The sequence below is a fragment of the Ranitomeya imitator genome, chromosome 1 (assembly GCF_032444005.1).
Source record: "Ranitomeya imitator isolate aRanImi1 chromosome 1, aRanImi1.pri, whole genome shotgun sequence".
Lineage (NCBI taxonomy): Eukaryota > Metazoa > Chordata > Amphibia > Anura > Dendrobatidae > Ranitomeya > Ranitomeya imitator.
Genome location: NC_091282.1, coordinates 422,022,694 through 422,047,623, shown reverse-complemented (window position 1 = coordinate 422,047,623; position 24,930 = coordinate 422,022,694). Strand labels below are relative to the sequence as shown.

General features: G+C 43.1%; 1 protein-coding gene across 1 annotated transcript in view; it reads left to right on the top strand.

Annotated features, from left to right (window-relative positions):
* OSTF1 (osteoclast stimulating factor 1) overlaps positions 1–22,893 on the top strand; it is a 68,651-nt gene extending 45,758 nt beyond the window's left edge. Inside the window, exons 6-10 of the mRNA XM_069763195.1 lie at positions 785–892; positions 1,605–1,654; positions 2,054–2,132; positions 13,635–13,733; positions 22,225–22,893. Of these exons, the coding sequence (XP_069619296.1) occupies positions 785–892; positions 1,605–1,654; positions 2,054–2,132; positions 13,635–13,733; positions 22,225–22,283 (395 nt within the window). The 3' untranslated portion in view covers positions 22,284–22,893. The remainder of the gene's footprint in view (positions 1–784; positions 893–1,604; positions 1,655–2,053; positions 2,133–13,634; positions 13,734–22,224) is intronic.
* The last annotated feature ends 2,037 nt before the right edge of the window (positions 22,894–24,930 follow it).

Below are 24,930 nucleotides of genomic sequence, written 5' to 3'. Positions count from 1 at the left end.
GCTTACTGCGCCTCCTCTGCCGCCACACCCCCGCAACCGCACCTCTGCCACCGGACCTCTGCCACCGCACCTCTGCCACCTAGGTAAGCCTGCATTGCGACTATTAGACGCACCCCCCATTTTCCCCCCTTTTTTGGGGGGGAAAAAGTGCGTCTTTTAGTCCGAAAAATACGGTACTCACCGTCCGTCAGCCCCTCGGATCCAGATCAGGCCTTTCCCGCTCCTTGCGACGCCCCGGTGACCGCTCCATGCATTGCGATCTCGCGAGATGATGACTTATCGGTCTCGCGAAACCGATATGTCATCATCTCGTGAAACCGCAATGCACTCTTGAGACCGGAGCGCGCGAGGAGCGTCGGTAAACGCTTCCTGGATCCGGGGGCCAACGGAAGGTGAGTATATAACTATTTTTTATTTTAATTCTTTTTTTTTTTTTTTAACAGGGATATGATGCCCACATTGCAAAGTACTGCGCGGGCTGTGCAATGTACTGCGCAATGTACTGCGCGGGCTGTGCAATGTACTGCGCGGGCTGTGTTATACACTCCGTTGAACCACGCTTCGTTAATTGGTCGCGGCCGGCCGAATCCTGTGTATTCATAGCATTATTCTAAAATCTTCATAAATAAACTACATACATATTCTAGAATACCCGATGTGTTCGAATCGGGCCACCATCTAGTGATCTAATAATTAATCAAAACTTGTGACGTTTGGAATGTTTATAAGGTGGGTGATATCTTCTGGCTTGCCTTCCTATTACATCTTCCTTTCTACATTCCAGGTAACCTTAGCTGGCTAAGAGAATGCTTAGAGAACCGAGTTGGAGTCAATGGTTTGGATAAAGCTGGAAGCACTGCCTTATATTGGGCATGTCACGGGGGACATAGAGGTGATTTGTAGCTGCTGTCTTCTTATATCATTTGTTACATTAACTGGAACACGTTTCTGAAAATGGCTTCTCCAGATTAGTTTTTGTTGGCTTGAAGTGTACAAAATGTAAGACGTTGGTCAATTTGTTGCTATTCTGTGACAGAAAACCCTTTTTTCTATGTTGAATTCATGTAATGTCACATTGCATTACAAACCTTATTGAAACGGTATTAAAAGTGTAGCCCAATCGATTTAAGTGTAAAATAATGATAATATAATACACATATTTTCATTTTTCTTTCTACATATTCTTTTACTTCCTCTGAGGTCACAATGCGATTAGGAAAAAAAAGAGAAGGAGGTTTAGGTTAGGAAGAGCATGGCGCTATCATGGACAGCACTAGACAAATTGTAATGGTGGCAGCTCACTGATTATAGGGGGATGGAGAACTGGTCAGAAACAAGTGCTACTTCACGGGCAGTGGGGGTGCACAGGGAGATACATCAACAGCCATCGGTGTCAGTCATTGCCGAGGGAGGAAGCCTCGCATGAGAAAAGCCAACTCATAGCTATGGGTGCATTGGTTTGTTTCTTAGCAGCATTCATGCAATAGGCCCATTAGTTTTGGTAGACCACTTACTGTAATATGGTGCTCTGAAAAAGTGCACCATAATCTCCTGGTTGATGTGTATTTGGTCACTTTTATAAATTTTACTTTTTCATCTTCTAGATGTTGTCGAAGTCTTGCTGTCACAGCCAAACATTGAACTCAACCAACAGGTATGTGATCCCGTCTTTTGCATATGCAATGGTACGATGTATTTTTATGACGTTATAATGTACATACTGGAGATCTGTTCTCTATAAAGACACAGAAGTGACACATTCAGTTACAGACCCAAATATAATTTGTCATGGACCTGAGCTGAGGGTTTTCTCTCTTTAATCACTGTATTCTCAGTAGTTCTCCTGACATCTTCAACCTTTTCCAAAATCTGCTCTTGGTAACATACATCTCGCCTTTATGTTAGAAGAAATATTCCTGTACTGTGAGTAGAGCAGATCTTGTGAGTGTGAAGGCATATGATATCATACCATTTAGACTGGGTGTGCACACTTTTATCTGTGTGCGTTGTCAAGTAGAGAAACTGAGGCTTATGATTTGCTTTAATCTGTTAGAACAAGCTTGGTGACACTTCTCTGCATGCTGCTGCATGGAAAGGATATGCCGACATCATAGAATTGTTGCTCTTAAAAGGTGAGTTTGTTACTTTTTTTTTAAGTCGCCATAAAAGGAGCTATCTTATTGTTCATAGGAACGGTCATCAAGTAAGAAAGAGTTGAATGTGAAACGTATGACATCTACTTCGCATCTAGACACTTATCAGTCATGTGATTGCATCTTCCAATGCCCTTAGCGTAGGGATGTCAAACTCAAATACACAGAGGGCCAAAATTAAAAGCTTGGAACAAAATCGCGGGCCAACCTTCATATTTCTGGGAAAAAAGGCTAAAATCGAGAAGGTTTTTCTTTATCAAATGTAATTGTAAACTTTCTCCTTCGCCTCATTGGGGTCACAGCCTGTGGGTGTATGCTGCTGCCACTAGGAGGCTGACACTGAGTGATACAAAGAAAGTTCTCTCCTCCCCTGCAGTATACACCTTCCTGCTGGCTTCCAGAGACCCAGTTCTTGCTTGGCGTCTGTAGGAGGCACTTGTAACATAGTAACATAGTTAGTAAGGCCGAAAAAAGACATTTGTCCATCCAGTTCAGCCTATATTCCATCATAATAAATCCCCAGATCTACGTCCTTCTACAGAACCTAATAATTGTATGATACAATATTGTTCTGCTCCAGGAAGACATCCAGGCCTCTCTTGAACCCCTCGACTGAGTTCGCCATCACCACCTCCTCAGGCAAGCAATTCCAGATTCTCACTGCCCTAACAGTAAAGACCCCATCATTTTTATTTTATTTTTTACTACTGTAAATTTTTATTTTTTAATTAATGGAGTGAAGGGGGCGACGGATCCTTTCAAGGTTCTGATCTCCCCCGAACCATCAACAGGCGAGAACGCCAAGTGTTGCCTCCCCGTACCCTCTCCTGCGACGTGGGAAGCCATGCCTGAGCTCACTTCAGGAGCGATGGTTCCTTCGGGTCCCGATCTCCCCACACCAGCAGCAGGCGAGCACAAGGAGTGTCGCCTCCATGTATCCTCTCCTGGAGTCAGGCCTAATGCCGGACAACTGGCCCTGTCCACCCGGGGACTGAACTCCATGGATGTACAGAGGTGTCCGAGCAGCCCCCACTGTCCCACCACTGTGAAAGCGGATGGCACAAGGAGGTGGACGGTTCCTCTCCACCTCCCTAACAAAGGGATGGTGGATTGAGGTTTATCCCTCTATCCCTGCACCTGCAACAGAACAGTAGAGTGCGCGCGCTTTCCTCGGCGCTGAAACCCAGTCATCGCAGCGGCTCCATGCCGGGAAGCGCACCAATGGTGCCTCTGCAGTGTGATATTCACATGCTGACTGGCAGCCTCAGTCACTTCCCATATGGCCCGCCTCCCTGAGGTAACGCTCCGGCCGGCTGCAAAAATTTAGCCCCCCGCTTCGGCTGATGTGTAGACCGCATCCCAGAAGCCGCGCCCGCAGGCAGCTCTGCCCACCTTTTCTGGCGCTTTTTCCCTGGCACGGGAGCGATCGCTTCCCTCAGCAACGCTGGTATTGCTCACGCCGGCTGCAGAAATTTAGGCCCCGGCTTGGGCCTATTCATGGAAGTCACGAGGCTCCGCCCACATGATGTATGTGGCCCCGCCCCCAAATTGCCGCCTCTTGCTCTCTGCGAGACTTTACCACCTCTGCAACTCCCAGTAGCCATCTTGGTCCACCCTGCCGGCACACACACACACACACACACACACACACACACACACACACACACACACACACACACACGCAATGGTCTTGTGGTCTTGTATTAAAGGGGCACAACGACTCTGCATCCGGGTAAGGAAGTACTGCTCTCTTCCGCTGCATCTCCCCCCTGTGCTTAACATGACTAGTATCCCCTGCCTTGACCCTTATTCCCTGGTCTTAAAGGTACAAGACCATTCCTGGTCTTAAAGGTGCATGACCACTATTACCTGGTCTTAAAGGAGCATAACCAGTATTCCTGGTCTTAAAGGCGCATGACCAGTATTCCTGGTCTTAACCTCTTCATGACCTTGGGATTTTTTGTTTTTCCGTGTTCGTTTTTCACTCCCCTTCTTCCCAGAGCCATAACTTTATTTTTCCGTCAATATGGCCACGTGAGGGCTTATTTTTTGCGGGAAGAGTTGTACTTTTGAACGACATCATTTGTTTTAGCATGTCGTGTACTAGAAAATGGGAAAAAAATTCCAAGTGCGGTGAAATTGCAAAAAAGTGCAGTCCCACACTTGTTTTTTGTTTGGCTTTTTTGCTAGGTTTTCTAAATGCTAAAACTGACCTGCCATTATGATTCTCCAGGTCAGTACGAGTATCCATTTTTCATGATCTGGGGTCGGTTGAGGGCTTATTTTTTGCGTGCCGAGATGACGTTTTTAATGATAGAATTTTGGTGCAGATACGTTCTTTTGATCGCCCGTTATTGCATTTTAATGCAATTTCGCGCGACCAAAAAAACGTAATTCTGGCGTTTCGAATTTTTTTCTCGCTACGCTGTTTAGCGATCGGGTTAATGCTTTTTTTAATTGATAGTTCGGGCGATTCTGAACGCGGCGATACCAAATATGTGTAGATTTGTTTTTTTTTATTGAATTATTTTGATTGGGGCGAAAGGGGGGTGATTTTAAACTTTTATATTTTTCCTATTTTTCTCACATTTTTTGTAACTTTTTTTTTTTTTTTACTTTTGCCATGCTTCAATGGCCTCCAAGGGAGGCTAGAAGCAGGCACAGTACGATCGGCTCTGCTACATAGCAGCGATCTGCTGTTCGCTGCTATGTAGCAGAAAATCAGGTGTGCTGTGAGCGCTGACCACAGGGTGGCGCTCACAGCTGCCGGGGATCAGTAACCATAGAGGTCTCAAGGACATCTATGGTTACAATACTGAAGCATCGCCGACCTCCGATCATGTGACGGGGGTCAGCGATGCCGTCATTTCCGGCCGCCCGGCCGGATGCGGTAGTTAAATGCCACTGTCTGCGTTTGACAGCGGCATTTAACTAGTTAATAGGCGCGGGCAGATCGCGATTCTGCCCGCGCCTATTACGGGCACATGTCAGCTGTTCAAAACAGCTGACATGTCCCGGCTTTGATGCGGGCTCACCGCTGGAGCCCGCATCAAAGCGGGGCTTCTGACCTCGGACGTACTATCCCATACGAGGTCAGAAAGGGGTTAAAGGCACATGACCAGTATTCCTGGTCTTAAAGGCACATGACCAGTATTCCTGGTCTTAAAGGCACATGACCAGTATTCCTGGTCTTAAAGGCGCATGACCAGTTTTCCCTGGTCTTAAAGGCACATGACCCGTATTACCTGGTTTTAAAGGCGCATGACCAGTATTACCTGGTCTTAAAAGCACATGACCAGTATTTCCTGGCCTTAAGGGCACATGACCAGCATTCCTTGGTCTTAAGGGCACATGAACAGGAATGCCCTGGTCTTAGGGGCACATGACCAGTCTGAACCCGGTCACCCTAAATGAGCTCAGGAGCCCTCCGCCGCCAATCCCAGCTTATCCCAGAGTACCTAGTTCCCTGAGTGGGCTTCGTCACTGCCGCAACCCATGGATTCTCTGACACAAGATTGAATCCCTCCTTGAACCCTCTGTGGCTCGGAGTGCTCGCAGGACCGATATATAGATGGTCTCTTTCCTTCATGCAAGCTGTCAGCTAGCAGGGGCCGCAAGTACTCTAGAAACGTACAGGCGTCTAGAAACGTACACGCGCCTAGAAAAAGGAAGTTTCATTTCCTGATCCCTCACCAATGATTTGCTGAGAACAAGTCTCTGAATATGGATCGATATTGCCTTGGTTCTGGACTCACCAGAACTTCAGAAAAGGATGGATTCGCCTATTTATATCATTAACCAATCTCTGTAGATTGACGAGGACTTCGGTTCTACTCTAGATCACGCAGTGTCCCTCATGAGGAAACTAAACTCCCTCACAGAGAGCATCTACCATTCACCCGGACAGGGAACGGTCCGGATAAGCGATCCACTGGACTGAAACCTCTGCAAGCGTGGTATCCTTTTTCAGCCAATATGCAAACACACGGGGTGTTCCCTCCACGTATACCCACCTAAGACTTGAAATGCCATGCCTGGTCTGATTCATAAGGACGACGGGTCCTTTAAAAGGACACCGATCTCCCCACACCAGCAATAGACTAGCACACGCCTTCATGTATCCTCTTCAACAGCCAGGCCTAACGCCAGACAACCAGCCCTGTCCACCCAGGGACCTTAACTCTGTGGATGTACAGAGGCTCCCTTTTGGCGTCCAAACACCCCATCTGCATCTCCACTATTTAGCAGATGATGCAAGAAGGCGGACGATCCCTCTCCACTTCCCTATTAAGAGGATCCTGGATCGAGGGTTCATCATTTTAACTCCGCACAGTCAAAAGAGAGCGGCGATAGTAAGAGACAGTTTTTCCTCCTTCTGCATGCAGCCGCGCATTCTGCCACTGGGCATATTAACCAGGTAGAATCTCCTGTGGCATCCCTACCAGTATCCCTACCCGATGGGTCATCAATTAAAAATACAACGGACTGTCAGATAGCAAATCTAGTTCGTCCCGTCTTGCGGCCTCCAGTTCAGCACTCTACCCTCCCTTAGCCGCATGTGTTGCGAGAGTAATGGTCTCTTGGTCAGAGACCTTAACTACCGCATATACTCTAGTATAAGCCGAGATTTTCAGCCCAAATTTTTGGGCTGAAAGTGCCCCTCTCGGCTTATACTCGAGTCATGGTCGGCGGTGGGGTCGGCGGGTGAGGGGGAGAGAGCGTGTCGCATACTCGCCTAGTCCCGGCGCTCCCCCTGCCTGTCCCACGGTCTTCGGTGCCGCAGCTCTTCCCCTGTTTAGCGGTCACATGGTACCGCTCATTAAAGTTATGAATATGGACTCCACTCCCATAGGGGTGGAGCCGCATATTAATTTCTCTAATGAACGGTAACGGTGACTGCTGACAGAGGAAGAGGCTGCGGCACCCGGAGACCAGCTGTCCGGGGGAAGGAGCCAGGGATGCCGGGAGCAGGTAAGTATGTCATAGTTACCTGTCCGCGTTCCACACGCCAGGCGCCGCTCCGTCTTCCCGTCCTCTGGCTCTGACTGTTCAGGTCAGAGGGCGTGATGACGTACTAGTGTGCGCGCCGCCCTCTGCCTGAACAGTCAGTGCGGAGAGACGCCGAGACGGGACGCTGAGGAGCTGCAAGCAAGAGAGGTGAGTATGTCGTTTTTTTTTTTGTTCGTTTTTTTTTGCAGCAGCATTCTATATTGCACAGATTTATATGGAGGTATCTATGGGGCCATAATGAACGGTGCAGAGCATTCTATATGGGGCAGCTTTATGTGGAGCATCTATGGGGCTATACTGAACGGTGCAGAGCATTCTATATGGCACAGCTTTATATGGAGCATGTATGGGGCCATAATGAACAGTGCATAGCATTCTATATGGGGCAGCTTTATGTGGAGCATCTATGGGGCCATAATGAACGGTATGGAGCATCTATTTTTATTTTTGAAATTCACCGGTAGCTGCTGCATTTTCCACCCTTATACTCGAGTCAATAAGTTTTCCCATTTTTTTGTGGCAAAATTAGGGGGGTCGGCTTATACTCGAGTATATACGGTATTTTAATTTGGATCAGTTGTCCAGGACAGTCTAGATCTAAGGGATTTTGGTTCCAAAATGGGGACTGAAAAGTAAGACCGACCCTGAACCTCAAACTTCTACCAAGCCTGACAAGGTCCCCCTTCTTCGGATGGAGTTCCCTCACTCAGCCTTTACTTCAATGGAAAAAAGGTTGGGTTTCTGGCATCCACCGACATTCGGGATGCTTACCTTCACATTCCTATGTTTTTCCCTCTTCAAAATTCCTTCACTTTCCCTTTCGCGAACAGCATTTTCAAATCACGACCTTGTCATTCGGTCTTGCTACCGCACCCAGAGTGTTCACAAGGGTTATAGGGCTGTCATGTTCCTCTTGTACCCTAGAGGCATGGTCGTCCTGCCCTATCTGGTCGACTTTCTAGCCGCTCTTTCAGCCCGGCGCTGAGTCGTCTATATCTCTCTCTGGGCTGGCAGCTAAATTTAGACAAGTTTTTCCTCATTTCCAGCCCAGCAGATATCCTTTTTGAGGATGATCCTGGATTCTTCCAGAAGGTTGGTGATTCTCCCTTGAGACAAGGCTGTGGCCCTTCAACAGGGAGTTTGCGCTCTTGTTCACTCATCCCCTCACTCTATTCGATTTGCTAGGAGTGTTCTGAGAAAAATTGGTGACAACATTGGAAGCAGTTTTCTTTCCTCGCTTTCTGCAGGTTATTCAGGCTTTCAGAGGGTAGTCTCTGAGCTTCTTCCTCATCCACGGAAGATTCTTTCTCCCGGTTCAATGGTTATTAGTGACTACCGATGCCAGTCCTCTCCTCCTGATCATTGTTCTGGGGATCCGAATGGTACAGCTAGTTCTACAACAGGTCCACTACCTTCTGGCGTGTCACCCCATCCGATTCAATCGGACAATCACACGTCTGTGCCATACGTCAATCATCTAGCAGGTACCCACGGTCAGGCGTCATGGCCGAGGTACCTCACATTCTCTGTTGGGCCACGATCTATCATTTGGTGATCTCGGCACACTACATCTCAGGAGTAGAACTCTGGGCGGCAGACGCTGTCAGGGTCCCGCCTCATGTGAGTGGGAACTTCACCCAGAAGTCTTCCATCAGATCTGTCTTTTCTGGAGCACTCCAGATGTAGGTCGGATGGCATCCAGACTGAACGCCAATGTATTCTAAGTTCTGGGTTCGGCCTCCAGGTCCAAAGCCATCGCAGTGCATTCTCTGGTTCTTCCATGGTACCAGTTTCCTTATCCCCTCTTCCACTACTTCTTAGATCTTTTCGGAAGCAGGAAGGGCCCCAATGATCCTGGGAGATCCGCACTGACGATGTCAGGTTTTCTCGTTTGCGGAACTAGTGTTTTTCCATCTTATTGCAACAAAACTGCAAATATGAACATCCTCGCAGGCAGTCTTCACATGTGGTTCTTCCCTATCGCATACCGTTAGATCTTTGGGACCTTAATGATCCTGGGAGTCGCCCCTTTTTTTCCTTCTCCTCATCCTGACGAGTCTTCGGAGCTAGCCGCACTGTTCTTTCAGATTTTTTTCCCTTATTACCATCAAGGCAAGGTTGCCCACAGGCCATCCCCGTCCCTTGTTACCAAGGTGGTATTATATTCCCACATTTTATGAGGGCATTGTTCTTTCCTCATCTTTCGGCACCAGTCCACATAACTGAATGGGTTCCCCATATTCTGGACGTGGTGAGTGCTCTGAGTAGGTATGTCTCGAGGACGGCGTCCTTCCGAAGGTTGGACACTTTATTTGGGCTACCTCACTGTAAGAGGACTGCTTCCTGACTGTTACAGGAAGGGTTTAGCCGTTTCATCGGCCATGTTAGCTTGGTAGATTTGTTAAACCATCCAGGAATCCTTCCGTGTTAGTTGTCAGCCTATCGAGGTTTCTTGGATTCTAGGCACCAGGCGTCGGCACAGCACGCCTGCAAGCTTGCGGGTTCGTCCAGTCAACATGCATTCTTTAAGCACTATAATTCCCACACTTCCACAGATGTGAGTCTGGGCAAGTGTACTCTGCAGGCCGCCGTGTCGCACTTGTAAGTAGCGGTTACACAGGGCCTGATCTGATGATGTCCCCACCCAGGGACTGCTTTGGGACGTCCCACGGTCTGTGTCCCCCAATGAGGCGTAGGAGAAATAGGGATTTTTGTGTACTCACTGTAAAATCCTTTTCTCCGAGCCATTCATTGGGGGACACAGCTCCCACCCTATTAGCTTGTGCTTGTTTTATAATTTGACATGCTATACTCTCATATATATAATGTGACATGTTGTTATTGATCTCCTACTGCTTTTCCACCGAGAAAGCCAGCAGGAGGGTGTATACTGCAGGGGAGGAGCTAACTTTCTTTGTATCACTTAGTGTCAGCCTCCTAGTGGCAGCAGCATACACCCATGATCTGTGTCCCCCAATGAATGGCTCGGAGAAAAGGATTTTATGGTGAGTACACACAAATCCCTATTTTTCATATGGAAACAAACTTAACCCCTTCACGACATGCGCCATACTAGTGCAGCGCATGTCGTGTCTCCCCCTTTGATGTGGGCTCTGTCGGTGAGCCCACACCAAAGTCGCGAAATGTCAGCTGTTTTGTACAGCTGACACGTGCACGCAATAGCGGCGGGTGAAATCGCGATTCACCCGCTGCTATTAACTTGTTAAATGCCGCTGTCAAACGCTGACAACGGCATTTAACTACCACTTCCGGCTACGCGACCGGAAATGAGCGCATCGCCGACCCCCGTCATATGATCGGGGGTCGGCAATGTGTCAGGACAGTAACCATAGAGCAGTGGTCCCCAACTCCATGCCTCGAGGGCTGCCAACAGTGCAGGTTTTCAGGATTTCCTTAGTATTGCACAGGGGTTGGAATCATCACCTGTGCAGATGATCACATTACCACCGATGCAATACTAAAGAAATCCTGAAAAACTGCACTGTTGGCGGCCCTCGAGGCCTGGAGTTGGGGACCCCTGCCATAGAGTTTCTTGAGACCTCTATGGTTACTGATGCCGGCCTGCTGTGAGCGCCCCCTGTGGTCAGCGCTCATAGCAAGCCTGCATTTCAGCCTGCATTTCAGATGCATAGCAGCGATCTGATGATCGCTGCTATGTAGCAGAGCCGATCGAGTTGTGCCAGCTTCTAGCTTCCCATGGAGGCTATTGAAGCATGGCACAAGTAAAAAAAAAATGTTTTTAAAAATATAAAAATAATAAAAAAAATAAACGTTTAAATCACCCCCCTTTCACCCCATCCTAAATAAAACAATAAAAAAAAATCAAACCTACACATATTTGGTATCGCTGCGTTCAGAATTGCCCAATTTATCAATAGATACACCGGGGCACCGGTGCTCAGGAAGGATATAATGGAACTAGAGAGAGTACAAAGGAGGGCAACAAAATTAATAAAGGGGATGGGAGAACTACAATACCCAGATAGATTAGCGAAATTAGGATTATTTAGTCTAGAAAAAAAACGACTGAGGGGCGATCTAATAACCATGTATAAGTATATAAGGGGACAATACAAATATCTCGCTGAGGATCTGTTTATACCAAGGAAGGTGACGGGCACAAGGGGGCATTCTTTGCGTCTGGAGGAGAGAAGGTTTTTCCACCAACATAGAAGAGGATTCTTTACTGTTAGGGCAGTGAGAATCTGGAATTGCTTGCCTGAGGAGGTGGTGATGGCGAACTCAGTCGAGGGGTTCAAGAGAGGCCTGGATGTCTTCCTGGAGCAGAACAATATTGTATCATACAATTAGGTTCTGTAGAAGGACATAGATCTGGGGATTTATTATGATGGAATATAGGCTGAACTGGATGGACAAATGTCTTTTTTCGGCCTTACTAACTATGTTACTATGTTACTATGTATGTTAATAAAAAGAAGCATTAGCCTGATCGCTAAACAGCGTAGCGAGAAAAAAATTCAAAAACGCCAGAATTACGTTTTTTTGGTCGCCATGACATTGCATTAAAATGCAATAACGGGTGATCAAAAAAACGTATGTGCACAAAAGTGGTATTATTAAAAACCGTCAGCTTGGCACGCAAAAAATAAGCCCTCACCCGACCCCAGATCATGAAAAATGGAGACGCTATGGGTATCAGAATTTTTTTTTTTTTTTTTTTTTAGCAACGTTTTGAATTTTTTTTTTCGCCACTTAGGTAAAAAAAATAACCTAGACATCTTTGGTGTCTATGAACTCGTAATTTCCTGGATAATTATAATATCAGATTTAGCATTTATTGAAGCTAGAAAAAGAACCAAGCAAAAAACAAGTGTGGGATAGCACTTTTTTTACTCACCACACTTGGAATTTTTTCCCCGTTTTCTAGTAAAAGACATGGTAGAACCAATGGTGGTGTTCAAAAGTACAACTCGTCCTGCAAAAAATAAGCCTTCACATGACCATGTTGACGGAAAAATAAAAAAAAGTTATAGCTCTGGGAAGGAAGGGAGTGAAAAACGAAAGCGCAAAAACAAAAAAGGCTGCGTCTTGAAGGGGTTAAAGGGTTGTCCCATGAACAAAGTAGATTATAATAAGTAGATGTTAGAATAAAATATTGGATTCATATACATTGTATAAGAACAGTAAAAAGCTTATGGCCCAATACTTAAATATGTATTAACAGAGGATAAAAAGCTTTGAATAATACAGATAAAGTATTTTGTTTTGCCAACAAAAGTGCCCGAAACACAGTATGATACCCCCACAGTGAATTCTGCCATACACACGGTATGATGACCCTACTGTATCGCCCTTCACAATTCCCTGACAAAGAATTGTGACCCCCCATCACAGTATAATTCTCCAATTGTAATCCCCACATGGCCCTCCTTACAGTATAATGGGCTCCACATACTCCTCCATACAGTATAATAGGGCCACATAGCTCTACATACAGTATAATAGGGCCCCATAGTTCTACATACAGTATAATAGGGCCCCATAGTTCTACATACAGTATAATAGGGCCACATAGCTCTACATACAGTATAATAGGGCCCCATAGTTCTACATACAGTATAATAGGGCCCCATAGTTCTACATACAGTATAATAGGGCCCCATAGTTCTACATACAGTATAATAGGGCCACATAGCTCTACATACAGTATAATAGGGCCCCATAGTTCTACATACAGTATAATAGGGCCCCATAGTTCTACATACAGTATAATAGGGCCCCATAGTTCTACATACAGTGTAATAGGGCCCCATAGTTCTCCATACAGTATAATGGGGCCCCACATAGTACTCCATACAGTATAATGGGGTCCCACATAAAGCTTTATAGTTTATTCACCAACAGGATATTAGTACCATCCAACTCTTGGAGATTCTATTCTATGATTTCTATTCATTTTTGCCTAATCTATTTTGGTACTATCCATTCACTATTTAATTTTCATTACATTTAACGTGGTGTTAAAGAAAATAGAATACATGTGGAAATATTTTTAATATTATTTTTCAAGTATCTTCAGAAGTCAATTTACCACTTGTTAATGTTAGAAGTGTGTTCGCAACATAAGGAACACATTATTGTGCATCTATTTTTCTGCTTGGGTCAGACTTTTAGCCACAATTAAGAACTTTTAAGCATTTTTATGAAAAATTACATTTTGTCAAACTGCCACTATGCACTTTATCCACATAAGCATCTTAATGCAATTATACATCAGTCTGCCAGGTATCTACTTTTCCAATTCGGTATGAATTTTTTTTTTATGTACTTTTTGCAAAATGTGAAAATTGGCCAACAGAGGGGCAAAATGTTGAAAATTTCACTGGCAGAGAAAGAGTTAAAGAAAACAAATTGTAAAGTGACCATGAGCGGAGCTCGGACTGGTTTAAGCCTCCTCTGTCCTCTGATATGCATGAATTGTTTTTATAGGAGCAAGGACAGATTTAAGGAATAATGAGAAAAAATTGGCCTTGGATATGGCCACTAATGCACAATGTGCCTCACTGCTTAAAAGGAGACAGGGACAAGGTACGTAAACATTTTTCAATGATTTATGTTCTTAAAAAGGTGGTTAACATTTTAAAATTCATGTTCTTCCTTTTTCAACCTCCAAAGTTTTCCTGTGGTACAGATGCCACTAATCACAATTCTTCATGATTTTCTTTACTTCTTTTGTGGCTTTTTTTCCCATGCATTTTTGCAGTCCTGTAGAGACGTCTATGGGAAAATGTATTAAAAAACCGCTCCAGCGACCCAAAACTACTAAGGATATGTGCACACGTCTTTTTTTTAAACTAAGGCAAGCTTAGTGAGAGTTTCAAGCAGAAGACTCTTCTGGAAACTAGCGTTTTTTCCCTGAAGCTCCTGAGTTCATTTTTACTTCCTTGAATAATAACTGAACTGCTAGTGTTTTATTTAAGCCAAATTGATGGCAAAGTGCTCCAAAAGACGTCCATGATTTTTTTTTTAACTATCATTTTCTAGTTTTTTTCACTCCCATGGAATAAAGAAGAAACAGTTAGGCTACTTTCACACATCAGGTTTCTGGCATCAGGCACAATCCGGCGAATTTTTCAAAAAACTGATCCATTTTTTTTCCAGCCGGATCCGTTTTTTTTTTTCATAGAGTTGTATTAGCGCTGGATTGCGCCTGATGTCCTAACGTTTCATCCGTTTTTTGCCAGATCCGTCAAAAATTAGTTTTCTGGCGGACGGAGAAAACATCCAGAGGAACGTGTTTTCTGTCCGTCGGAAAACCGCACAGCGACTGATCTGGGAAAAAAAACTTGGCCGAATCCGGCGGCCGTATCCAGTTTTCTACACAAATCATTCATTTTGCTATTCTGGAAAATCTCTCCTCCTCACCTTCCTCTCTCCTCTCTCCTCTACCCTGGAACAGGAAGTTATCCCCAGGTTAAAAACAAAAAAAACGATCCAGCAGAAAAACTGATCCGTCGCATCAGTCTTTCACTTTTTGCACTTTTTGCGACGGATCAATTTTTTCAAAAATTGGCCGGATTGTGCCTGAAACAGAAAAACCTGATGTGTGAAAGTAGCCTTAGCAATTTTTTTAAGCAAAATCGATGGCGAAACACCCCCCCTCCCCCCCCAAAAAAAATGTGTGGTCTTGTTCTAAACTTCTTTCCCATTGACTTTTATTGTGAAGAACAGAATGTCGTCCGAGCAGAAAACAGTTTTTAGAAACCTGAAGCATTTAAACTACACCAAAAAGACTGAACACGTCCAAAAGTGGTTGTTACATAAAAATGCATATGCTCGTCCTTTTGAGCGATTTCTGTGCACTGAAAGTGAAGTGGAATCCTGAAAAGATTGACTGCTTGCAGTGTGTTTAATAACTTCCTATAGGGTTAAGCTAACATCTGTCTGCGCAACGTTATACCTAAAAATCTTGGCCAATCATGTGTTTTTAGGTAAAAAGCTGTTTTGCAGATAAGTTTCATGAAAAATATTGCCTATTTTGGGTTCTACAGCTTCTTTATATCGCAGTACTTGATTCACAGTTAATGGGGTATTCCCATTTCCAAGATCCTATGCCAATATGTAGTAGGTGTATTAATGATGGCAAATGCCTCCAATTGGAAATGCAGCATTTTTCTTCCGATTAGCTATGTTGCTTACCCCATGTGCAGAGCATTGCAGTTGCTTAGGTATGCATGGTTCCAACCACTCATATAGCGACAGCAAGCTGTTGGTGGTCGTAACCATGCATACCTAAGCTTCTGCAATGCCCTGCATATGGGGGAATAGCGAGTCAGAAAAACTATACTACATTTCTAAATGGATGTGTTTGCTACTATTCAAGATGGGAATTCTCCTTTAACTCATTTCCGACAATGGCTGTAATAATACGCCGATGTTGGACACCCTCCCTTTGGTGTGAGCTTCTGATCATCACCTGTATGTAGCAGAGCCAATCGGGTTAAGGCAGCTCCTAGTTACATGGAGGCTATTTAAGCATGCCAGAAGTTAAAAAAAAAAAAAAAATAAGTTTTTAAAAATATAAAAGTTCAAATCACCCCCCTTTCACCCCATTAAAAATAAAACCATAAAAAAATTAAACATCCACATATTTGGTATCACCGCAACCTATCAATACCAAAAAAAGATTAACCTGATCGCTAAACGGCATAGCGAGGAAAAAAAAGTCAAAACGTCAGAATTACGTTTTTTTTTTTTGTTGCCGTGACATTGCATTAAAATGCAATAACGGGCGATCAAACGATTGTATCTGCACCAAAATCGTATAATTAAAAACGGCGCACAAAAAATAAGCCCTCACCCAACCCAAGATCAAGAAAAATGGAGACGCTACGGGTATCGAAAACAGTTTGGAATTTTTTTTCACAACTTAGATAAAAAAAGAACCTAGACATATTTGGTTTCTATGAACTCTTAAAGGGAACCTGTCAACCCCAAAATCGTATATGAGGTAAGCCCACCATCATCAGGGGCTTATCTACAGCATTCTGTAATGCTGTAGATAAGCCCCCGATGTATCCTGAAAGATGAGAAAAAGAGGTTAGATTATACTCACCCAGGGGCATTCCTGCTGTGGTCTGGGTCCGATGGGCGTCACGGTTCGGGGCCTCCTATCTTCTTACGATGGTGTCCTCTTCTTGTCTTCTTGCTGCGGCTCCGGCACACTTTGTCTGCCCTGATGAGGGCAGAGCACAGTACTGCAGTTTGCAGGTGACGGGCCTCTCTGACCTTTCCCAGCACCTGTGCACTGCAGTACTTTGCTCTGCTCTCATGAGGGCAGACAAAGTTTGCCTGCGCTGGAGCTGCGGCGTGAAGACAAGAAGAGGACATCATTGTAAGAAGATAGGAGGCCCCGGACCGGACCGCGACGCCGACCGGACTGCAGCGGGACCGCCCGTGGGTGAGCATAATATAACCTGTTTTTCTTATCTTTCAGGATACATCGGTGGCATTACAGAATGCTGTAGATAAGCCCCTGATGCCAGTGGGCTTACCTCATATACGATTTTGGGGGTGACAGAGTCCCTTTAACCCCTCCAATACCTTGCCCTCTGCCGTTTTTGCGTTCTCGTTTTTCGCTCCCCTCCTTCCCAGAGCCATAACTTTTTATTTTTCCGTCAATATGGCCTTGTGAGGGCTTGATTTTTGTGGGATAAGTTGCAATGACATCATTGGTTTTAGCATGTCGTGTACTAGAAAATGGAAAAAAAATCCAAGTGCGGTGAAATTGCAAAAAAAGTGCAATCCAACACTTGTTTTTTGTTTGGCTTTTTTGCTAGGTTTACTAAATGCTTAAACTGACCTGCCATTATGATTCTCCAGGTCATTACGAGTTCATACACACCAAACATGTCTAGGTTACGTTTTATTAAAGTGGTAAAAAAAAATTCCAAACTTTGCTAAAAAAAAAAAAGAAATTGCGCCATTTTCCGATACCCGTAGCGTCTCCATTTTTCGTGATCTTGGATCAGATAAGGGCTTACTTTTTGTGTGCCAAGCTGATATTTTTAATGATACCACTTTTGTGCAGATACGTTCTTTTGATCGCCCGTTATTTTTTTTAATGCAATGTCGGTGACCAAAAAAAACGTAATTGTGGCTTTTTCGAATTTTTTTCTCGCTATTTTGCTTAGCGATCAGGTTAATCCTTTTTCTTATTGATAGATTGGGCGATTCTGAACGCGGCGATACCAAATATGTGTATGGTTGATTTTTTTGTTTGTTTTATTTTGAATGGGGCGAAATATATATATATATATTATATATTATTTATTATTATTATTATTATTATTATTATTTTTATTTTTTTTTCATTTTTTTTTTTTTTTTTTTACTTTTGCCATTCTTCAATAGCCTCCATGGGAGGCTAGAAGCTGGCATAGCCTGATCGGCTCAGCTACATAGCGGCGATCATCAGATCACTCTTATGTAGCTGAATTGCAGGCTTGCTATGGGCGCCGACCACAGGGTGGCACTCACAGCAAGCCGGCATCAGTAACCATAGAGGTCTCAAGGAGACCTCTGGTTACTATGCCGACGCATCGCTGACCCCCGATCATGTGACAGGGATCGGCGATGCGAGCATTTCTGGCCGCGCGGTCGGAAGCTTCGGTTAAATTCCGCTGTCAGCATTTGACAGTGGCATTTAACTAGTTAATAGCGGCGGGTGAATCGCAATTTCACCTGCCGCTATTGCTGGCACATGTCAGCTGTTCAAAACAGCTGACATGTCCCGGCTTTGATGTGGGCTCACCGCCGAAGCCCACATCAAAGCAGGGGATCCGACCTCCGCAATAATAGTTCGGCGGAGGTTGGTAAGGGGTTAATGGCCTGGAGAATGATAGTGGCAGGTCAGTTTTAGAATTTAGTGAACATAGTACAAAAGCAAAACAACAAAAAAAACTGTGGGATTGCACTTTTTTTTGCAATTTCACCACACTTGGAATTTTTGTTCCTGTTTCCTGGACACGATATGTTAAAACCAATGGTGTTGTTCAAAAGTACAACTCTTCTCACAAACATCAAGCCCTCACATGGCTATATTGACCAAAAAATAAAAAAGTTATGGCTCTGGAAATTAGGGGAGCAAAAAACGAAAACGCAAAAATGAAAATACCTCCGGTCATGAAACGGTTAATCAGATCAGGTAGTGTTGAGCTGTGAAAGAAGAATGCTTATAGAATATTATGTCCCTACCTTTCTAATTATTTACAACTTAAAACGAACTTGTCAGCAGGATTTTGCGAAGTAACCTACAGACACTGTCAGGTTGGCAGTGTTAAACTGATTAAAATGATACCTGGAGTGAAGAAATCCATCTTGTGGTTCTTGTGTAATCAGTGCTAGAAGTTTTTAGTTAATGGTATGCCTGTGCTTCGGGGCAGGACTGTAGGACAGAGTCTTATCTTCCTGCTGTAAGCCAGAGAAACCAAGATGAGACCTGCCCCGAAGCACAAACATGTTCCTCATCATAAATAGACTGTTTGTGTTCTGGGGCGGGACTGTGTAGGCAGAGTCTTCTCTTCCTGCTTTAGGCTAGAGAAACCAAGACTAAACCTGTCCACAGGCCGCCCCTAAGCACAAGCTGTCTGTGTGTGTCTCTCTCTATGATGAGGAACATGTTTGTACTTCAAGGCTGCCAGTGGGCAGGTCTTTCCTTGGTTTCTCTGGCTTAGAGCAGGAAGATAAGACTCTGGCTACAGTCCCCCTCCGGAGCATGGGCACCTCATTAACTGAAAACTTCTAACACTGATTACACAAGAACCACAAGGTGGATTTATTCGCTCCAGGTATCATTTTAATCAGTTTAACAACTGCCAACCTGACAATGCATGTAGTTACCTTGGTAAAATCCTGCTGACCGGTTCCCTTTAAATAGATTATTAATTCAATCAGCTAATAGAAAACAGCCCTCCAAGTAATAGACTATACGTTAGCCTAACGATCCAAAATTTATAATGAACCCTATTACAAAATCAGTTGTATATATTTAACCTCTTAACCTACATTAATTGCAGGTATTTTAACATACATATTTGGCAACAGGTTTCCCAAAATAAGTAAGGAAAATAGAAGGTCGAAACTTAAAAAGCAGTATAAACACAAGGGACCCCAGTAAGCATAATTAAAGCAACAGGGGATCAAAGAGTTTATTCAACCAGAAGATAAGTTTTATTAGCATTATTAACACATTAAAAACAAGTCTGAACAGAGTATCACTACCAAAGCAGGAATAATTAAGGGATCCGTAATGGAAAGTATAGCCGGAGTACAGATATGTAAGGCAAGTAAGTTTGTTCAAAGCGTGAAGCCCTGTCTGTTATATTGCAAATAGATGCTAATCGCAAATAAAGTAAATTGTCGTCAGGCAATTAATCAGTGTGCATCAACAGTGCAGCCGTAAAGAGTTAATGTGAACACAGTCATGGTTAAAGCAAAAAAGAAAAAAATATGCGGCACTCACCCGTCTTTATGCTGAGCATTCGTGTTCTTTATTGGAGTAAAATAGTAGAATGATTATACATCCATTAAAACATCAGGTACATGTGAGGGTGCGGTATTGGAGACAGGACGACGGCCGTTTCGCACACTAAGTGCTTCAACGGGTCCAGGTGATTGATTACCTTCACGTCATTTCCTTAGGATTCCTGACGTGCGTACAACAACATACATAACAAATTGCTGTGAAATATAATGTGATCTGTGCAAAAAACATATATTTATAATAAGTAATCATATCTATTTGCAGAATTATAATCCTAAACATATGATTCCAGAACTATTTTATATATCTGGTTTTATTTACCTTTTAACCTCGTTTGTTATAAAAATACTGCCATATCTAAACGATCATTAAGGCCGATCGGACCTTGCGCATTAGCGTTTAAAATCCATCTGGCTTCTTTTCTTAATAGCAGTTTATTTTGATCTCCTCCTTGCGGAGGATATTTTTCAATCTCGAGACCAGCGAAACTGAGCAAATTAGGATTGGAATTATGTTTCTCCTTCATATTCTGGATCAACCTTAAACAGCCTTTGCCTGTCACAATCGAATTATAGTGTTCTTTAAATCTTGTAGCCATTGGTCTTATCGTTTTACCGATATAAAAATATCAAGCTATATGCTTGATATGCAGAGCACCTTGTACCCTTCAGCTTCGTGACACCTGCAGTTCGGCTTTTCATTTGAGTCTTATTCCATGAGAACTAGTTTGCCTCTAGTGCCGTTCATTTCATTTCGTTTATCAACAGTCATGGTTAATTCTGGCACCCACACATGAAACCCAGGCATTATGTAACGGCCTCATGTGAGGTGGTAAATGTCAGAACAAGATCAAATGTATTGTGTCATGATAAAGTAAGGTGCGTACTGTGCAGAACAAAGATATAAGATGCATGTGTTAGGCTAGTTCTGACAAGATAAGAGCGAGAGGATCCCAGCCTGGCGCCTCTACACGCGGTTCGCCATGTCTTCATCATGTTTGGCAGATACTGGGCTCAGGCTGTGTTATACAGCCGGCAGCTGCCTATAATAGCAGCAAAACTTTGATTTATGCTGCTAGCTTCATCTGTGGCAGCGGCATATATATAAGTTTTAGCTACATACTGAAGTACAAATGTATTGTAATATACAGTAATAATAATTTTTATTTTTATATAGCGCTAACATATTCCGAAGCGCTTTACAGTTTGCACACATTATCATCACTGTCCCCGTTGGGGCTCACAATCTAAATTCCCTATCAGTATGTCTTTGGAATGTGGGAGGAAACCAGAAAAAACCCACGCAAACACAGAGAGAACATACAAACTCCTTGCAGATGTTGTCCTTGGTGGGATTTGAACCCAGGACTCTAGCAGTGCAAGGCTGCAGTGCTATCCACTAAACCACTGTGCTGCCCTTATACAGTACAAACAATAGGATGTTTTGCAGGTTCAAGCCCTCTGCAGAGACTACAGAAGTAAAGAGAGAAAAAATAAACAGTTGGATCACTCGCTCTTCCCTCTTTTCAAAATAAAGATCTTAAAAAAAAAAAAAAATTGTTGTCTGTAAAAGTCCAATCTATCAAGACTTAAAATTATTTAATCCATACGGTAAAGGCGGTACTGCAAAGAAAAAAAGCACATTTCCCTAAAATACTATACAATAAAAGCATTATATCTACACCAAAATAGTACAAAAAAAAATTGGCTTGCCACATAAAAAACAAGGTTTCACACAGCACCATCGACAGAAAAACAGTTATGCACCTAAGAACAATGGCAACATAACTTTTTTTTTAAATTTTTTTATAATATACTAATTTCAGATTATTTTTTTTACTGCTAAAATAATGGGAAAAACTAGATTGGTTTTGCCATAGTGGCACTGAGCTGTAGAATCCTGTTTCCAGGTAATTTTTACAGCACTGCAAAAAAAAAAAAAAAAATAATGTGGTATTGTGTATTTTCTTTTCACCAGGCTTGGCATTTTTTCCAATTTTTCAGTAAATTATATAGTAAAATGAATTGTCATTCAAAACTATAACTTGTCCCACAATAAACAAGACATTGTATGGTTACGTGACCGAGAAATAAGAAAGTTATGATATTTGGAATAAGCGGAGTTAAAAAACAAAATGGCAAAAATGAGAATTAACCATGGCGGTCAGGAGTAGCGTTAAATATACCACTGAAGTTGGCCTTTGTCTCTATAATGCCAGGAGCACGGTATCCTTTCCAATGGAAAGTCCTGTTCAGAACCATACTTGGGGGTCTTTGTGGGTAGAAGTACAGCACTCAGAATCTGCGCCCAGAATTGTGGAACACATGTGGCTCAGTATGTCTACTCAGTGGCCAGAAGCATACTCTATTTTTTACCTATTACTGTCAGGCATATGTTGGTCATTTTACCAACACGTGGACACAATCTGCCTGTTTTACTATAAAAGGAGAAACCATGTTGAGTTCATGCATCCTCTGCTTAGTATATATCTCGAGATGTTATGGATCTCTTCATCCTTCACCTTTGTTTTTGTAGACATTGTACGATCGTCCAGCAACGCAGAAGAATACCTTGATGATGAAGACTCTGACTAGTCGTCTGCGCGATGGTTCCTCTAGAAATCCCGCAATGCCTTGCACATCTTCATCTGAAGAGCTCCCAAGCTATGCAAAGAGTCAGCGGGAGAACATTATCAAAACTGTCTAATAGAAAAGCCGCCCTTGTTCTTCAGCCATTAGGACCTCAGTGCTGGTCCAAAGAAACCTGCCTTGTGGTGGTGGTCGGAAACAAGACTAGGGTTTTCTGTTAGGCGGTTATGATAAAGGAGGCCCAGTATTTCTGTAACATTATGCAAAATGCCTTATAATACTGTATCCCTGGAAGAAAATGAATCCATTCCATGTTTGTTACCCGCGTCCACCTAATAGGAGGTCATTTGGTTATCCTTTGCCTGCACTTGACTTTTGTATGCTACTCTAAATGTTTCTTTGTTTTGTTCAGCGTCTGACAACATCCAACTTTGATAAGTGTCTTTAATTTTCATCCACTCTTCACCTAATAAATCTTCATGATCAAAATATTTTAAGTGACTGAAAAAACCCCCCCAAAACTTTTAACATCAATTAAATGTTTTTTTTAATTATTTGACAATCAGACCTTGTTTGTATTTAACTTTTTGCATATAATAAATGGTCTTTAAATGGATCTTGTATTCTAATGATGCAACAGCCTTATGACACATGCACACATTATTAAAGCGGATTATCCTAAAGTCATTAATAAAACAATTGGCGTCCAAAATCAGGTAAAAAAAAAATCCCCAAAGCATCTTTATTCTGCCATAGATGCGACGTTTCGACCTGCCATCGGTCTTATCCTGAAGTCATTATTAGTGATGAGCGAATATACTCGTTACTCGAGATTTCTCGAGCACGCTCGGGGGTCCTCCGAGTATTTTTTAGTGCTCGGAGATTTAGTTTTTCTTGCTGCAGCTGAATGATTTACATCTGTTAGCCAGTATAAGTACATGTGGGGGTTGCCTGGTTGTTAGGGAATCCCCACATGTACTTATGCTGGCTAACAGATGTAAATCATTCAGCTGCGGTGAGGAAAATTAAATCTCCGAGTACTTACAAATACTCTGAGGACACCCGAGCATGCTCGGGAAATCTCGAGTAACGAGTATATTCGTTCAACACTATTCATTATCTATTTTCTAACCCAATGTCATTTTTTGTGTCCAGGCATGTGCTGATTAATTTCACAATATATAGTGGTCAAATATTTAATAAAGAAGCTCTAAATTCCTTCCATAAATATAGTTAGAAGCGTAACATTTTGTCTACCACTAGAGGGCGCTTACTGCATGCTATATACATTGAACTAAAAAATAACATGAAGTTAGCGCCCCACTGACCTGAACTGAACGCTATGTAGGTATTCTGGAGCTCTGTATCTATTCAACCTGCTTGCCACTGTGACCAATTTTGATTTTTGCACTTTATTTTTTTTCTCTTTCTTCCAAAATGTAAGATTTTCTTTGTCGATCTATAAAGCTATATGAGTGCGTGTTTCTTTCTGTTTCGAATGACAACTTGCATACAACCCCTGGCAAAAATTATGGAATCACCAACCTTGGAGGATGTTCATTCAGTTATTTTATTTTGTAGAAAAAGGGCAGATCACAGACATTGCACAAAACTAAAGTCATTTCAAATTACAACTTTCTGGCTTTAAAAAATACTAACAGAAATCAAGAACAAAAAATGTGGTAGTCAGTAATGGTTACCGTATTTTCTGGTGTATAAGATGACCCCCAACTTTTCCATATAAAATATGGAGGTTGGGATATACTCGCCGTATAAGACGGGGTCATCTTAAACGCCCAGTCATCTTATACGGCGTGTGTGGTACGGAAGGTTCCTAGGGTCTGGAGGAGAGGGAAAAAAAATGAATAAAAATAAAAAATATGGGATTTACTTACCCTCCGATGGCCCCCCGGCTCTCAGCGGTGCAAGCGGCGGCCTCCGTTCCTAAGGATGCGTTGAGCGAAGGACCTTCGATGATGTCGCGGTACCGTGACGTCATCGAAGGTCCTTTGCTCAATGCATCCTTAGGAACGGAGGCCGCCGCTTGCACCGCTGAGAGCCGGGGGGCCATCGGAGGGTAAGTATATCCCATATTTTTTTATTTTATTTTTTTACATGAATATAGTCTCCTCTCCTTCAGACCCTGGAAACCATACAGGACCGCTCCCTGCACATGCCGTACCCGGCGTATAAGATGACCCCCGACTTTTGAGATGATTTTCAGGGGTTAAAAAGTTGTCTTATATGCCGGAAAATACGGTACTTTTTTTTAACAAAGCATAAGGGAAAAATTATGGAATCACTCAGTTCGGAGGAAAAAATTATGGAATCATCCTTTAAATTTTCATACCCAAAAATAACACGTGCATCCAATTGGATCTGCTTGTTAGTCTGCATTTAAAAAGGAGTGATCACACCTTGGAGAGCTGTTGCACCACGTGGACTGACATGAATCATGGCTCCAGCAGGAGAGATGTAAATTGAAACAAAGGAGAGGACTATCAAACTCTTAAAAGGGTAAATCATCACACAATGTTGCAAAAGATGTTGGTTGTTCCGTCAGCTGTGTCTAAAATCTGGACCAAATACAAACAACATGGGAAGGTTGTTAAAGGCAAACATACTGGTAGACCAAGGAAGACATCGAAGCGTC